Source organism: Oryzias latipes, chromosome 9 (genome assembly GCF_053564925.1).
Source record: "Oryzias latipes strain Hd-rR chromosome 9, Olatipes_Hd-rR_3.1".
NCBI lineage: Eukaryota > Metazoa > Chordata > Actinopteri > Beloniformes > Adrianichthyidae > Oryzias > Oryzias latipes.
In genome coordinates this window covers 9,048,482-9,066,462 of record NC_136245.1, presented here as the reverse complement: position 1 = coordinate 9,066,462, position 17,981 = coordinate 9,048,482, and the positions used below count along the sequence as shown (strand labels likewise).

The 17,981-nt window shown below is 40.3% G+C and overlaps 1 protein-coding gene across 2 annotated transcripts in view; it reads left to right on the top strand.

The window, feature by feature from the left end:
- The window catches only part of npffr1l2 (neuropeptide FF receptor 1 like 2), a 143,187-nt gene that overhangs the window by 21,217 nt on the left and 103,989 nt on the right, over window positions 1-17,981 (top strand). The window contains exons 2-3 of one of the 2 annotated variants that reach the window (XR_013657942.1): window positions 12,230-17,232; window positions 17,375-17,436. Coding sequence is in view for 1 of the 2 variants with exons in the window: in XM_078952188.1 (XP_078808314.1) it covers window positions 12,248-12,590 (343 nt within the window). In the remaining variant the exon portion in view is untranslated. The remainder of the gene's footprint in view (window positions 1-12,229; window positions 17,233-17,374; window positions 17,437-17,981) is intronic. The other variant, XM_078952188.1, reaches the window with a different exon arrangement.

Genomic DNA, 17,981 nt, shown 5'->3' with positions numbered 1-17,981 from the left:
CGGAAAACCAGGACACCAGGTACACCAATGTAGCCTGCGTTTAAACTCCAAAACCCCCCGCTAGAGGACAGGCCGCGGGCGGGTCAAGTCTTGTCATCTTCTAAAGATTTTCTCCGCATTCCTGTCAAGTTAAGTCATGTTTCTGAAACTCTGGATCTTCACGCTTTGATTGACTCCGGCGCTGAACAGAATCTTATAGATCACAGCCTGGTTACTCGCCTGTCCCTGCCTACAGAGTCCCTTCCTTCCCCTATTAGAGCCGCTGGGTTGGGGGGTCAACACCTTTCGGTGATTACTCACCGTACGGAACCGGTGTTATTAATTACTTCTGGTAATCATAGAGAACTCGCCCGGTTCTTCGTAACTCAAACCCCCCAGAACCCCATTATTCTGGGGTACTCTTGGCTTTGTCACCACAACCCGCAATTTGATTGGGTCCATCGTCGTATTATTGGTTGGAGCGAGTTCTGCCTCGCTAACTGTTTGCAATCCGCTGTTCCACCCGCTAATTCTGCCTCCGTTAAATCTCCTGAGGAGATCGATCTGTCTAACGTGCCTAGTTGCTACCACGATCTTCACACCGTTTTCAGCAAAGTTAAGGCTGGTGCCTTACCTCCCCACCGGCCTTACGACTGTTCAATCACTTTATTGGACGGCGCTCCTCTCCCTAAGAGTAGGCTGTTCAATCTCTCTGGCCCCGAGAAAGCCGCTATGGAGGTTTACATTCAAGAGGCACTTTCCTCGGGGCACATTCGTCCTTCTTCCTCCCCTGTCGGTGCAGGGGTTTTTTTTGTCGAGAAGAAGGACAAAACCCTCCGACCGTGCATAGATTATCGAGAACTAAATCAGATCACGGTTAAAGACAAGTATTCCCTTGCGCTCATCAGCTCTGTCTTTGATTCGATTCAGGAGGCCTGTATCTTTTCCAAGCTTGACCTACAAAATGCTTATCATCTCGTACGGGTCAAGGAGGGTGATGAATGGAAAACCGCTTTCAAAACTCCTCTCGGTCATTATGAGTATCTCGTCATGCCATTCGGGTTAACAAACACTCCCGCCATGTTCCAGCGCCTCATAAACGACGTCCTACGGGACTTTATCAACCGCTTCGTTTTTGTCTACCTTGACGACATACTGATCTACTCTAAACATCCTGATCAGCACAGAAACCACGTTCGTCAGGTACTCCAACGATTGTCTGAAAATCAGCTTTTTGTCAAAGCCGAAAAATGTCTGTTTCATTCCACCGTCGTCCCCTTCTTAGGGTACATCTTCGAGGCAGGTAGCATTCGACCCGACCCCGCTAAAATCGAGGCTGTCTCCAAGTGGGAACCCCCTACCACGCGTAAGAAACTTCAGCAATTTTTAGGGTTCGCTAATTTCTATAGGCGGTTTATTAGAAATTACAGCTCCATCGCGGCTCCCCTTACGCGACTCACTTCCACTGTTCGGGCCTACCAATGGAACTCGGATGCCCAAGAAGCTTTTGACACTCTCAAGAACCTCTTCGTTACCGCCCCCATACTAATACAACCCGACCCAGCTAGACAATTCGTGGTCGAGGTTGACGCCTCAGACTCAGGCGTCGGGGCTGTATTATCTCAGCGGGAAGAGTCCTCCAGCAAATTGAAGCCCTGCGCTTTCTTTTCTAAGAAACTGACCCCTGCTGAGCGCAACTATGATGTGGGCAACCGTGAACTTCTCGCTATTAAATTAGCATTGGAAGAATGGCGACACTGGCTGGAGGGTGCGGTTCATCCATTTATTGTTTGGACTGATCACAGGAACCTTTCATACCTTCGCTCCGCCAAGAGACTGAATTCCCGTCAAGCCCGCTGGTGCCTGTTCTTTGTCCGTTTCAATTTCACCATAACCTACAGACCAGGAAGCCGCAATATTAAGCCCGACGCCCTCTCACGGAAGTACTGCTCCTCTGATGACCAGGACGGCACCACGAACCCCATCATTCCCTCCACCTGCATCGTTGGAAACGTTACCTGGGACATTGAGAATAAAGTGATGCAAGCTCAAGGTGAGGAACCCGATCACCCAGAACCTCCTGACGGAACACTTTATGTACCCCGATCTCTCAGGTCCGACGTCATCACGTGGGCCCACGCCTCACGTATTGCCTGTCACGGCGGGGTCACCAGGACTCTCTGCCTCCTCCGTCGGCGTTTTTTCTGGCCCTCCATGACTAAGGACGTTAAGGAGTATGTGGCTGCCTGTACCACCTGCGCCCGCTCCAAGACCTCCAACTCACCACCGTCTGGTCTCCTACATCCGCTCTCCACTCCCGGGCATCCTTGGTCCCACATTGCCGTGGACTTTGTAACCGGTCTCCCTCCTTCTCAGGGAAACACGGTCGTCCTCACGGTCATAGACCGCTTCTCTAAATTTGTCCTTTTCATCCCGCTCCCACAGTTGCCCACGGCCACCGAAACCACGGAGATCCTGGTCCAGCATGTATTCCGTCACCATGGTATTCCTGTGGACATTGTCTCGGATCGAGGCCCCCAGTTTGTCTCCCAGGTTTGGAAGGCTTTCTGTGGAGCCTTGGGGGCCACAGTCAGCCTGTCCTCAGGCTATCATCCCCAATCTAACGGCCAAGCTGAAAGAGCTAACCAGGAGCTCGAAACATCACTGCGTTGTCTCGCCGACCGGAACTCCTCTGACTGGTCCAGGTATCTGGTTTGGGCCGAATATGCGCACAACACTCACCCCTCTTCTGCCACAGGCCTGTCCCCGTTCGAGGCTGCTCTGGGGTTCCCGCCTCCGCTGTTTCCTTCCCACGAGTTAGACCTCGCTGTCCCCTCTGTTCAGGACCATCTCCGCCGATGCCAGAGCATCTGGCATCAGACCAAGGCTGCTCTGCTCCAGACTAGGGAGACCAATCGCCGTACGGCCAACCGTCATCGTGTGGTGGGTCCTACATATCACCCTGGTCAGAAAGTCTGGTTGTCATCCCGTAATATTCCTCTTCAGGCTACCTCCCGCAAGCTCGCCCCCCGCTTCATCGGTCCCTATACTGTGGAAAAGGTCATCAATCCCACCTGTGTCCGCCTCCGCCTCCCAGCGGCTCTCAAAGTCCATCCCACCTTTCATATCTCTCCGGTCAAGCCTGTCGTTGACAGCGCGCTTTGCCCGCCGTCCGCTTCCCCTCCACCCGCCCGGCTCATCGATGGCGCCCCGGCTTATACGGTCAGTCGGATTTTGGATGTTCGCCACCGGGGTCGCGGCCACCAGTTCCTCGTGGATTGGGAGGGTTACGGTCCGGAGGAACGCTCTTGGGTCTCCCGTTCCCTGATCCTGGACCGTGCCCTCCTTGCTGACTTTTTCCGTGCCCACCCGGATCGGCGTCCCGGACCGCCTGGGGCGGTCGTTGAGGGGGGGGTACTGTCACGGTGCCTGGCGGTCTCCTCCCCCCTCCAGCTCTGCCCTGATGTTCCTGATTGCCACCAGCTGCCATCACTCTCCTCATCATCTTCTGTGGATTCAAAAGGAGATCAACGCCACTACTCGACGCCAGTTTGTTACCCCTTATGGTGACTGCTCTGGTTCTAGCCTCGTTACAGCTTCGTTCCAAGTCTCTGACTCTGACTAATTCTTTGTTCCCTGTCTCAGGATCCTACCGCTCACGAGTGACGGCAGCACGGACCTTCCATTCTACACCTTAGGAGAACGGAAACCCTCGGCAACCGCTAACCGCTTCAAGACCCTCCAGCCACGCCACAGCCACGTCTAATCTGGACACTCCTCAAACCAGCCATCTTCACATCTGGAGAAAACAATAAATCCATTCTCATCATCCACTTACCTGTCTTCCTTCTGGGTTGCAGCATCTGGGTTCCTCATCCTTGTGAAATCATGACAAACGGGACTTTCCTGGTTAAACAAAGGTTAAATAAAAATTAAAATTTGCAGAGGAATACACAGATGACATGCAATGTTGTTCCTCAATAGTATGACTGTAAAGAAAAAATATAGCAATTGTTTAAAGAAAGTATTTAAAAAATGTAAAAAAAAAAAAAATAGAAACCAACATTCAGTCATGATAGTGATTATGTCCATTTAGCAGCATCTTATAAAGGTTGGATGTGAGTGTCTGTATGCAGGTAGTGTGTCTTTGGGTGGTGCAGTGGATGGGACAGTCTAGTGGATCTTATTGTGGTAAGGAGTTTGTGAGAACATGTATGTATGAGGACAGTCCAACTAACAGTCTCACAGCTTTTGTAAAGAAGCTTCTTAACATCCTGCTTGATCTGCAGCTGATGCTCTTAAACCTCTTCCCAAATGGCATGAGGGAGAACAGTCCAAGAGAGGGGTGCTGAGGGTCCTGCTCTTGCTCTGTTTATGCAGCGCTACTGGTATAACTCTTCCAAGAATGGGAGCGGGTCACCAACAATCTCGCATGCAGTCTCAACAATCGTGCTCAGCTGTCGTAGGTACTGAACCTTGCACCAAAGCTCCGTGTTAAGACATTGGCCATAATGCCCTTGTAGAAGATGATGAAGTTAAGTGTGAGAATTTCTGCCTTCCTGAGTCTCCGGAGGGAGTGCAGGGGCTTTTGTTCTTTTTTGATGACCATTGTGGAGTTGGCGGAGAAGGACAGGTCATTAGTGACCTACACCTGACTCCATTAATCTTCTCCACAACAGCACCTTTTGTGGTCAGATGTGTGTGGTGGGATTTGCCAGATGCCCTGAAGTCAGTCACCATTTCTTTTATTTTGTCCATGTTGATCTCAAGGTTATGGGATCTACCCCACACTGCTAGCTTCTTGACTGACTGCAGCCATGTCCACACCTAGCCTCAGCTTCTCCACCAGCTGCTGTGGAATGACCATATTAAAAGCTGAGCTGAATTCGATAATGAGGACTCTAACGTGTTTTTCGTCTCCAGATGTGAGAGTATCATATGGAGAGTGATGGAGTTGGCATCCTCCATGGAATAGTAAAGGGTCTAGATTTATTGGGAGACTATTCTTGATTTGCTTTAGGACCAATTGCTGTAAACATTTGGTCACTGTTGGTGTAAGGGCGACAGGGCGAAAGTCTGAGTGATGTGTTAAAGGTAATGGTGAAGACAATAGTCTGAAGGACTGCTCCACGCAGTCCTTCAGAACCAGTCCAAGGATGTTGTAGAAGCTAACAAACACCCACTTTCTTCAGTGGGCTAGCAGTGATAGTCAAAAATGCTTTTATTTTATATACACAGTATTCACATCAATCTTTGCAAAAGTTTGGATGTTGTTTGTCTTTGTGGACGAAATCTAGACACGCTCACGAGGCTGGCTTAGGTTGACATCATACAATGGGCAGCACCCACAACGAACGAAAGCCGGAGCCTCAGAGATTAAGTTGTCTTGCTTCCTGGTATTATTTAAAATATCTTCTTTTGTGTGCCAATGGTAATATATTAATATATATATGGGTATGGTCTACTCTGAAAAGCATAAGAAAAGCATGATATACTGGTGGGTCTTTTAAAAAGGTTTGAGATCAACAGTGGACAGTGGTGCAATTTTTTTGTGGATAATCTGATTAATTTTTAAAGCAGTTTCAATAAATTTCTTGCTAGTCACTTTTGCATCAAAGAATCAAGGTCTTTATAAAATGTATGCACCAGTCCATGTATTTTTTTTAACCTGGAGACAGACACATTAACAAAGAAGTAATTCACAGTAAGTTGGTCAATCTTGGTCTTCTACTATTCAGAGCAGAACAGCCTTCTCTGATCTATTTTCAGGTCATGTTTACTCTATTTCTCTTAAAAGAAGCTAAAAAAAAAAGGCTGAATTTCCGCTGTGGATAGACTGTGTTTTAGGTTAACACAGTTATTGTTTGCAAAGTTTGAATACTTAAAGCTGCAGAACAGTTTAGTTCACTCCTTTCAGTCTGATCACAAATATCCCCCTACCCATCTGTGCTTGTGTGTGAACAGGAGACAGGAACAACTGCCTCCAAACAGCAAACAAATATAGCACAGCCAAATGCTGGGAAAGATTTGCTTTAGGTTTAACTGGCTTAGTGGCCTGGTGGTAGAGTGTCTACCCTGAGGTCATTGGTTTAGATCCAAAAATAGGTCATACCAAAACATGGAACCCATTGCCTGATGCTCAGGACTGGGGGTTGGATTGGGGGGTTAAGCCACCAACGGGCTCCTAAGCATAGTTGTGTCTTCAGCTCACTGTTCCCCCAGGTGTAGAGAAATAAATTTTACACAACCAGGTGTGCGATAACAGATACAACTTCAAAGAAGAATGTTTGTACACATAGAACAAATATGTCACATGTAAATGTATATTTAATAAAAACTGTGGACATTGAAACAATATGATTTATAATTTCTTAAAAGTCTGGTGCTTTTAAAAAAGTTTAAATGTGCTTTAAGTTTTTTTATTTTTACAAAAAAACATATTTTGCACTTTGGAACTTTTGAAGCAGATTTACAAACTGCAGTATGTGCGATTAAATATGTTACAGTTTTATTTGGGTCTGCTGTTTTTTTATTTTTACAGGGTAATTACAAAAGAGTACTTCAAAAACATTCTGCAGGTTATTTTATTTATTTATTTTTTGCTACAAGCTTCTCAGTACATTCATTTTGTGAAGCTAAACTCAGACGAATGAGTATATCAGAGAAATACATAGGCTTAAACATAAACACATTTCGTGCCTTCAATAAAAATAAGATTCCAGAAAATACCACATCAGAATGCAAGGGCACATACTATCAATTTACTTCAAAGGCCATGTGCACCTTTGCCTCCTTTCTTCCTATATATAGCTCTGATCCAGTGTGTGTATCAAGCTCAAGCAAGTTCATCAATCAGCAAGTGTAACAAATATAAAAAAATGCTACATATCTAAATTTTAAGCATAAAATTATAGGTTCCCTTTAAAGGGTTTTGGCAAAGAGAAGAAAGATTATCGCACAATGTTCTCAATGAAAAAGTTTGGATGATAATTTGTGTATTTAAGGCAATTACTTTCGCCTTTTATCTGTTCAAAAAGAAAATGCAATGCAACAGTGTATGTTTTTTAATTTGCTACAAATGCAACTCGACCAAACCATGACAAATTGCCAAATAACGGTAAGCTGCTCTCTATGTCTGTCTGTATTTGCCGGAAAAGCTTTTTTTTAATTTACGTTTCTGTCAATAAGCTTGACTTTTCTGTCCCACTGACCCATTTTTGCACAAATTCAAATTACATTTTAGGTTGAAAACCAAAACTTCCCCAATTCCACAAAGAAACCAGGAGACAGCACCAACGTTAAAATTTGGATTCAGCTTTTGAGAAGACATCTGTGCTATAAATTGATGAAATAACATTGTTTTTCATTGGCTATCTACTTGCACCATTGTCTCCATTGTAACACCATGTTTAATAATGGCATTGTTTTACGCTGTCATTTTTTTCAGTACAGCGGAGTAGTTTGGCTAATTCTTGGTACGGTTTTCATTCCTATACTGTTTCTAAATTTAATTAGTTTGAATTTAATAAACTGTACAAACTAAATGCACCATCAACTAGCCATGTCTTAAGTTTACCTAGACAAAATATACATGTAATTCACTTTGATATTTACTACTTTGGGGTAAGGGCTGCACAGTGGTGTAGTGGTTAGCACTCTCACCTCACAGCAAGAAATCCCTGGTTCAAATCCTGACTAGAACAGTGTGGAGTTTGCCTGTTCCTCTTGTGCATGCTCCATGCTTTTTTTTTTCAGGTACTCCAGCTTCCTCCCACAGTCCAAAAACATGCTTCATAGATTATTTGGTATCTCTAAATTGCCCAGCAAAAGACTGGTGACCTGTTCAGGGTGTACCCCGCGTTTGCCAAACAGTAGCTGGGTTGGCTCAGCAGCCCTGTGATCCCTAAATATATACAGATAGATGCTTGGAGATAAACAAAACAGTTCTTTATTTCAGAGCTTAAAACTGTCAAAACCTGAGTTAAAATGTTTTTTTTTTTTTACCTCACTTATGTTTCTTTAGGGAAAATGTCTATAACAAGTAGAGGTAAGATCGGGCCTAATAAATCCAGCCCGACCCGACCCAGGCCCGGGGGCATTAAAGCCGAACCCGGCCCGAACCCGGCCAATTAACTTGATTTGCAGGCCCGAGCCTTAAACAAACCCGAAATTTCAATTTATCCCATAGTATTTTTGGCAGAAAAAAATGCAAGATTTCTTAAGGTTAAAATATCTACATATTTTTATGATCATGATAAATGCATTTGAACAACAAAATAACGCTGGAGTACAGAATAAGAGGCCATGATAAAACAACTTTTTTTGTAGAATTAATCTCTGTTTAACATTTGCAGGCTGAAATGCTGCATGATACTAAGAAACCACATGATTGGGTTGATGTAGAACCAAGGCAATAAAGATCTAATATTAACAAAAATCAAAGGTTTTGCAAACAACGCAAGGTGTTCCCTCAAGGTGTTCCCTGTAACACATGTTTTGATAACCAGTAGTGTGTACTTTTGGAGATTGAAAAACTCACATCCATTCACTTTTTCTGAAGGCTGATTCTCACCGTGCAGTTAAACTTTTCTGCAACGCTATTCAAACCGAGGTTTTCAGGTCTCTCCCAGACCAAAACTTTGCATATCCCATTTATTCACAGATTAATCGGGAAGATATACAGCTTTTCATCAGAGGGTTGGCAAACCTGTAAAAAAAAATCCACTCTTTAATAGAGGAAAATCCATCTGGTTTTAGCCCTCCTGGAGGAACCCCTTTCCCACAACAGCGCCATGTTTCTGCAATGCCAGGGTCTCTTGGGTCCCTGTAGGAGGCATTTTGCAAAGGAGGTGTCACACTGTGTGAAGTAGGCTTTGCCATGAGGACAGGCAATCCGTGTGCTAATATGTGCTTCTGTATTTAGCTGGAATGTTTTTTCTCTCCACATGGGTTGGCATTTTCTGTGTTGAATATCTCAGTTGTTATCCCTGCAGAGCCTTTTAGAGCAGAACGTGCAAAGAATCACACCAAAACAGAAAAGTGCCAGTGAATAGCCCATCACTGCATGTTTGTTGAAGCAACAAAACCCTCAATCCTGACTTAGGACAGAGAGAGAGCTCATCTTAGAATCCTAAATTTCCACTATTTTGTTACTTTATCTATCCAACTCCGAGATAGACAGAACTCACCTCAGCTGTAAAGTTTAAGTAAAAGAAACAGTAGAAGTTATTAAACCCGTAAAGCCCAACAAATAATTGACAGAAAATTAATTTTGTTTGAATTGTGATAACTTGTAAACCCTTTAATAACCACAAGAAAATACATTGCAATATATGTTTTAATGAGAAATGGGTAGTATCAACGATAGTTGTGTTTCCATTACACATATGGGCAAAACTTTATTGCTTTTCTAGAAATGTTGAAAAAACACAATTCGCAATTACACAGTTTTCATTAAATCATAAATGCAAATAAACACAATCCAACTCATGCGATAAGTCATTTAAAAACATGAGGATGGATGTAAAAAATACTTTGATTTACAGCAGATACAGTGACATTTCTGACATTGCAGTAGCGCACATCATCATCTATCAAAGGAGACGTTGGCGTCTTATTTAGGCCATGGAGGGGCAAGCATCTTACACGTGGGAGCGGCTATGGATGAATGGATTTTGGTAAATGGTGGTTGGTGATTTTACAGAGGACACGCATAACTTTTGATAAGCTGTGTGATGCTGTTCGTAATGCCCAAGCCAGCCAGTTCCTACCCACATGGCATTGCCATTGGGTTATTGGTCATTTAAATGGAAAAAGATGTTTCCATTCCAGTTTTCTGAAAGATGTCAATTTTGATACGTCTCTAAAACCACCTCCTCTAAGCGCAAAAACTTCCATAAAACAAATTCATTATTGCAAATCCAATTTGCATTTCCAAAGTTAATGTAAACGTAGCTTATAATACTTTCAGTGATTTGGTAAGTTTTTAGTCACAATAATGTTAGTTTAGGATGTAAAAATTTGACACAAGAATTCAGGAAAGAAAGCACATTATTTACCACTGTCTCAAATTTGATACTTGTATTTTTGAAGTAGTGTACCTGTTTTATAAAAAAAGGTTTTTCAATACATTTTGCATTTTTTTAATTCAGTAAATAAGGATTTTTAAACCTGAATAACAATGGATTAGTTATTCTCAAAAAGTTTATAAACGTAGTTAAACTTTTCCCGCCAAAGTGTTTCTCAGATTTCAAGAAAGCAGCCATTTTCGAATGAGTAGAAAAAGCCCTCCTACTGCCCCTTGTGGAATGATGATGCACTACAGCAAAACAGTAATTTCTCTTTAACCCTTGTGCCATCCTAGGCACTTTCACATTGGGAGTGAGGTCATTTAGACCCCACAAGACAGTGCGCTGAACCTTTTTTCTTCAATGATTTTTGATTTTCACTGGTTTCCATGGATTACATGAAATCCTCTCCACCTTTGTCATGGTAGGGATAACAGATCAATGGTCATCTTGACCCCATAGAATAGCACAAGGGTTACATGCTTGAATCCAAAAGGAACAGATGCTGCTTGACAGAAGACAAATTTTTTTTTTACAGAATGAAATGTAGAATATTTTATCTGTGAAAAGTAGAAAATTCCACATTTTTACTTGAATGTGACTCTGAGGCTTCACATTTGCTGCAAAACGTTGTTTGCTCTAAAAAGAAAATGCTGCTTATCTTTATAAATATTTTTCCAGTGTGATAACAGATGTTACCAAAGAGGTGTCTTTAATATTTTTCCCTGTTAAACTAAAATAATTCACAAAGAAAACAAGAAAAAATATTTTACAAAAATGCTTACTGCCCATCAGTTTTTAATTAAATGCAGACTATTGAGTAGAATCAATAGAAGCTTAGTTTGTTGTAAGAAGGTATAAAACTACAGACTTCCAATACAGACTAGGATTTTTAAAATTGCTAATCAAATAGCATCTAAAAGAATAGATTTTCACTGCTGTCATAATAGTCAGTATGAAAAAAACATTAATAATTTTCTGACAATGATTAAATCACATCACCAAGTTTTAGAGACAAGAACACCTGTCAACCCTGTAAAGGTAAATACATAAAAAATTGACAGAAAAAATATATATATTTAAAATAAACTGTTTTTTAAACCCTCTGATAAAATCATCAAAAAATTAGAAATATCTTTTTTTTAACGAGAGAAATATATTATCAATTATTAAACATTATGATTTGTTTTTTGCTCACAACAATGTCTGTTTTTGATGGAAAAATATTCTCAAATTTGATCCACAGATTTTTATTCGGTGTAACTGTGTTGTAAAGACTTCATTATCGAGAAATCATACATTTTTTCAATATAAATAGTCTTTTGAAAAGTAATGATATTACATGACTTATTATCACCATACAATTTTGAAACTTAGCTAAAAGTTTTCTGCAAAAAGTGTTTTTGAGATTTTAGGGGAGCAGCCATTTTGAAATGACCAGGAAAAGCCCTTCTACTGCCCCTAGTGGAATGATGATGAACTACAGGCCAGAAAACATGGACCACGTTATATAAAATGTGTTTTCAAGGAAAGTTTCAATCAAGCTAATGAGATCTAAAGAAAATAACAAATATATGGTTAACTTATGATCAAATGAAAAGGTTTTAAAATACAAGCAGCTTTCTTAGCAGTTAGTTAATATTTGACAGAGCGTTGGATTTGGGCTTCATTAAGTTCAGCAAAGAGACTGTTCATCCATTTTCACAGACTTACTTTAACTGCTGGAGCCTCTCTTCGGCCTAAAGAGTGTATAAACCAGACAGGCTGAGAAGTAAAAGCAACACTTAAGCTAAAATTGTAAAATTGAATGCAATTAAGTTGTCATATATTTAACTACTGATTTCAGATCTCAGAATGTAAATTATATTAGGCGTTTACAAAGCTGGACAGCTTCTGAAAGGTTTCTGTTATTATTAAAACAAAGCTGTGTCATGTGACCTTAACGCAACACAGCCAACTAACATGAATGCCTATCATTTACTGAAAAGGTCTTTACTTTACTATATAGCAAACCAAAAAAAAGGTCAGAACTAAGAATTATTTCTAATATCTGTTAACATATATGTTAACAGGAAAACTATTTTAGTTTAAAGGCTAATTGCCTTCTGATGATTTTTTTTTTTTTGCTTTCAACTAAAATTTGAATGTGGTCTCTTGTCTTTTTGTTTGTCTTTCCTGTGCAGAACCTGTTTATGTAAAGGATGGACACTCTGGACATCATAGGAGAGGAGGGCCTGGAGTCAGAGGGATCAGCCATCATAGCAACTCTGTTGAACAGCAGCCTAAACGTTTCTGCCAATTTCACCAACATCACCTTTTTCCCCTACTATCAACACTCTCTGTATGTCGCTGCCGGCTACTTTCTTGCTTACACCTTCATCTTCCTCTTATGTATGGTGGGAAACATCCTGGTGTGTCTGATAGTGCTGGAAAACCGATGCATGCGCACAGTCACAAACTTGTTCATCCTCAACCTGGCGATCAGTGACCTACTGGTTGGGATCTTCTGCATTCCTACAACGCTGGTGGACAACCTCATCACAGGTAAAAAATAAAATACGGGGCTTGTTACACTTGAATTCACAGAAATTACTAGACGGCAAAAATGTAAAGCCCTGGTAGGACCAGATTTTTTGTTCTATGCTTGTTGTGTCTAAATGATTATATGGGCATTCTGCCAAATTAGTTCAAATTGCTGTTCCACACTAAAAACATTTCAACTTTTACAAATTCAGACCAATCATATTCTATTTTATTTTATTTATTGGTATCAGTTCACACAATATTTAATCAAATACGTGAAATGTTCTGTTCTTTATATGACTTGGAACGGGGAGGTGGCTGTACTGCCCGCAAACGCCTGCATTTCAAAGATGAAAATTTGATTTCAATTATTTTTCCTTGTTTTCAACAGCGTATTTATTTGTATCCAGAGGTCTGATCGACTTAATTGATTAATCGATTTATGTTATCAAACCAGATCAATCTACTGTATCTGAGGCATGTTATTAATTGAATCAACCAATACCATAACAAAGTCCTTTCGAAATAAAATACATATATCTACGTGACAAAAAACCATTTGAATTGATGAACAGTAGGTTTATTTTACTATAATGTTAAAGCGACCAAGTACCATCACAGCGGACAAAACACATGTGATGGCAGCAAAAAAAAGTTGAAGCCATAATTCCAGTCCAATGTGTGGAAACACTTTGAATTTTAGAGACATGTGACCATACAGTGTGGTAGAATGTTCTAATAACGTTTGGGCTGAACATGTGAATGGAATTGCCATTAGTTTTTGTTTACTTGTTTGTACACATGCTTAATTTACACTTGATTATATTGCAAGAAATACAAAGACTCTGAAAAAACTTCACCTGCACTGTTCAGTACCAGCTATTTATCTCTGAGTCACACTGGTGGATTTTTTGGCTAAATATGTTCTGTCTCGATTTTCAGTTAGTGAATTGGATTGTTCAAAATAAACCAATATTGACAGTGAATTGTATCACCAACCACAAATACTGGTGTGAATCGAATTGTTGTTAAAATTAATCTTTGAGGATTTGTTGTTGTTATTTTAATGTTAGTCGAAATATAAAATTGGATTTTTTTTTGTCTAAATGTAAGGGACAAACAAAGAAATTCAACATTTACAGATCAAATTAATGTTAGTATGTTTTGTCTCTTTGATTGTAAGATAGAATTCACATAAACAAAATTTTAAGATTACTGACATAAAAACATTAATAAATTTACTACCGATATCTATGTAAATATGCAATGAAAACAAATTTAAATATGAAAACAAAAAACTGTAAAATATTGATATTATTCAAATAAAAAATGAGTAAGCAGAACTGAAAATTGTTACTTAAAATGTATTTGTTAATTGTGTATTACTACTGTTTCATTTCTCTGGATTAACAGTTCCAAAGGGGGGTTTGGGAGGGGGCTATTTGAGGTTTCACCCTGACAATGCAATGCTGCGAGGGCCAAGCCAGTAAACAGTAAAAAACATGAATGATTTAGGCAAAATGGAAACAGCATACCCAATTCTCTGGGCACCATCCATGTTCTGCCAGTTTAATTATGCAAAAATTCATGGAAATTTACGTTTGGTAGATTAATTTTAGTTGTGACAATGCTTCTTTCCGATGTGTGGAAAACTGTTGGGAACTGGGAAATCTCTTTTATTAATTGGTGCCACCTTTGTGAGGAGAATGTGGGGGATGAACAGCAGAGCTCACTGTGAGGAGTTGGGATGGAAAATTCATCAAAAGGTGTCCTACAACTGTGTTGTTGTTTCTGTTGACTTTCTGGTTCTTGCTGATTGTCAGCACCTGAAGGACCTGAAGGCCCTCTGGACCCAGATTCTGCCTTCAGCTGTTGGATTACAAATTCAAACTGCAAACACAGACATTTTGTTTTTGCAGACCCTTAAAACAAAAGTTGATGACAAAATAGGTTAGTTCTAAAATTAAATCAACATTTCTTTGCAGTTTTGAGGCAAAGGGAGGCAAAGTTAAGTGATGCAGGCTAGCCCAAAGTTCAGCCCTGCGCAGAGCGTTTTAAAGACGAAATGAGCTGAGAACAAAGTCTCAGGAGTTTTGTTGGGAAAACGGCAAGTGCATTCTGGAGCTCTTGGATGGCACAGCTGAATGGACTAAATCCAAACTCCAAGCCAAGAGCTTATTTCCCACAAAAATCCACAACTTGGTGAAGTCTTTCATGAGAAATGAAAGCAGCCTCAGCATCAGCTGGTCCTTTCTTCAGGTGCTTTCCCATGTCAGGAGCTCGGCATGATGAGTTTAAAGCCATTGGAAGACTTCAAAAACTAGTGAAAGTGAAATGTTCATGGGTTCTGCTGCCACTCACTTGCATTGTGGATGTTCCAGGCAGTTCATTCGTCATCGAGTTACTGATGTGCACTTCAAAGCACAGCTGGCAGAGCATTAAAGTCAACACCAAAGCTGGATTACTCTCCTGACTGAAAGAGGTTTGGCTTCTTCACATGTAAAAATGCACGTGCATGACGGAATTCACATCTACCTCAAAACTCATGTGTCCACTTAGAAAGTGTTTTGCCCTTTGCTAATCTAGGAATAATCGCTAATCGATCTTTTTGGATTAATGGAAAATTTCTTTAACTCTTCATAAGTCAAATATATGCAACAGGCTGAAAAATGATCAAAAGCAGATGGATGTCTCAGGATAGATTCTTAATGGAACAGGGTCATGTCGGCTTCCGCTTTTTAAAGATGGCATTCAAAGACACTTGATAGTCATAGTAAATTTAACTGCATTTGACAGGGAGAATTGCAATGCAATTTTTGAAATGATATCCCAGGAAGTGGGTTGAAGTGATGTGATGCAGCTGCCTCTTAGTACAAGTGCTATTAGTATTTTTGCTTAGTAATCCAAAGGAGGAAGCTTTCTGGTTATAAGGAAGAAAAGGGGGAGAGAAACCCCTTTTTCTATTGCTGACACTTCCCTTTCATCAAGAAAAAATGGGGAAAGTGAAGAAAAAGCAGCCCTGTATGAGGGGCCGTATAAGACATTATTTATTCTGAACCATTCACATTCATACATTCTTGCTCTCACAGTCATATATACTCTCTTTCGCATACATATATTCTCTTACGCATCCATATATTCTCTCTCTCACATTCATACATTCTTGCTCTCACAGTCATATATACTCTCTTTCGCATACATATATTCTCTTACGCATCCATATATTCTCTCTCTCACATTCATACATTCTTGCTCTCACAGTCATATATACTCTCTTTCGCATACATATATTCTCACTTGCACATCCATATATTCTCTCTCTCGCATGCATATATATTCTCTTACGCATTCATATATTCTCACTTGCACATCCATATATTCTCTCTCTCGCATGCATATATATTACTTTACACATACATACATTCTCACTCTCATTGTCACTCTTAAAAAAGAATTTATGTATGTGAAAGACAAGTATATATGAACGTGTGAGGAAGAGTTTATATGTGTGTGAGAGAGGAGTATGCATGAAACGGAAGTGACTTTGCATGAAAAGGAAGGCACTTTGAATGAAAAGGAAGGCACTTTGAATGAAACGGAAGGCAGATGATTTCTCGAGCTCTGATTGGACGAGAGGCCGCCACCTCCCATTTTGAACACACTCTAAACCCTATCACTTGTACTGACTCATAACTATTAAGGTTACACAACTTAAATGTCATTTTGTAGTTGATTCAACTATAAAGTATTAAGCTCTATCAAGATTGTTTCAAATTTAACTTAACAGTGCTAAATATTTTAAAGCTTATTTGTATCTGGCACTCAAAAATTTTAAGATCCGTGAAGTAGCGTTATGACGTCATCACGTACTGGTGGGAGGGTCTTTCGTTTTATCTACGTTAGCTCAGGTGGCCATGTTGGATTTGCCGAATGCGAGTATGCGACGTTTGAAATTGAAAGTCGAGCATTTTATTTTTCTGCAAAGCGTTGCGATTTCGTCCCGCTTCAAGACGCCCCAACCTCGGGTTTTTTTTTCATCCGCCTCATCGCTGATGGTGCCGTCTTGTCTTCAGCCCTGATTTAATTTGGTAAGTATCGTTCATGGTTTATGAATGAATGCTTTAAAAATGCTCTTATACTACCGTAAATGTGGTTTACTGTTGTTTAAACATATGTGTGTTATGATTGTTTTAGAGATTAATGTGGAAATGTATACATGATTAGTTTGTCATAGCAGACGTATGGCGAGCCAAACCCCAAAATGCATTTCTGCCCGTAAGTTACGACAGTGATGAGGTTTTTTTTTTTTCAGAGGTAGAAATGATCTCTTATGCTGCAATCACACTAAACATGATCCGCGTGTGAAATCCGCGTTGGAGGCCTCTGTCTGTGGCTAAAGTTTGCTGCTGGACATTTCTCCAAAAATGTCACTCAAAGCCTCTAACGGTTGTGTGGGAGGAGCTACCGCCAACAGTTTTAAGCCTGGTTGCTACATGGAAGCATTGGGTTTTGAATGCAGCTTTAAGCTTTTATAAATCACGGATCTCCGTTATAAAAAAGTTTTTTGTAAAAATAAATTAATCAACGTGCTCGTGTTGTGTTCAGGTACAGAACTACAGAGTGTTCAGTGTTTCACCTCCAGGTAGACGCCAAGGCCAGCCAGGTAACTTGTCTCAGTTATTTGTCTAGAGCTATTTTAAAAAAACAAAAAATGCAATAGGTTGTGTAGTGCAATAAATGTTTTTTGATCAGAATATAATTGAAACATTTTTTAACATTGAAAAATCTCTTTTGGACTTTTTCAGATACTGAACTTCAGAAAGTTCACCAGAAAGTCACCATTTCACCAGAAAAGAGGTGTCAGTGGGTGAGTTTTATACTTATTTAATACATTCATCCTGAACTATTACCATTATTAGATTTATACGGCAGCATGGAAACATTTATGCACATTTTAACTAGCCAAAGGTCTAAATAGAGCTGAAATTATTTACAATTTAACTAAACATATTTAGATTGCAGGCTGAAGGTGGCACAATGGAATGGAGGTGCAAGTTGTGTTCTGTTACTTTGGCACTATGCAGTACTACATATAATACTGCAGTACTACATAGCCAATATTCCAAAGTGTTTCCACTGCCATGTATGTGGAGACACTTTGGAATATTGTCATATCTTTATGACAGTATATTACAATAATAAAATGATGTTGCATTAGCACCATTCCATCATTTGAAACCATGAAAACTCATCTGTCAAGATCTGAAATGGATTTATGTAGAGTAGATGCAGTCAGAGGAAATTGTGCAGTTTTTACATGTTTGTGTAACTTAAAGCTGCCCTTTTCTGAGACTAAGTCCACCAAAACAGACAGGAACTGGCCAGCTTGGTTAGGATTTATGACCTCCAGGT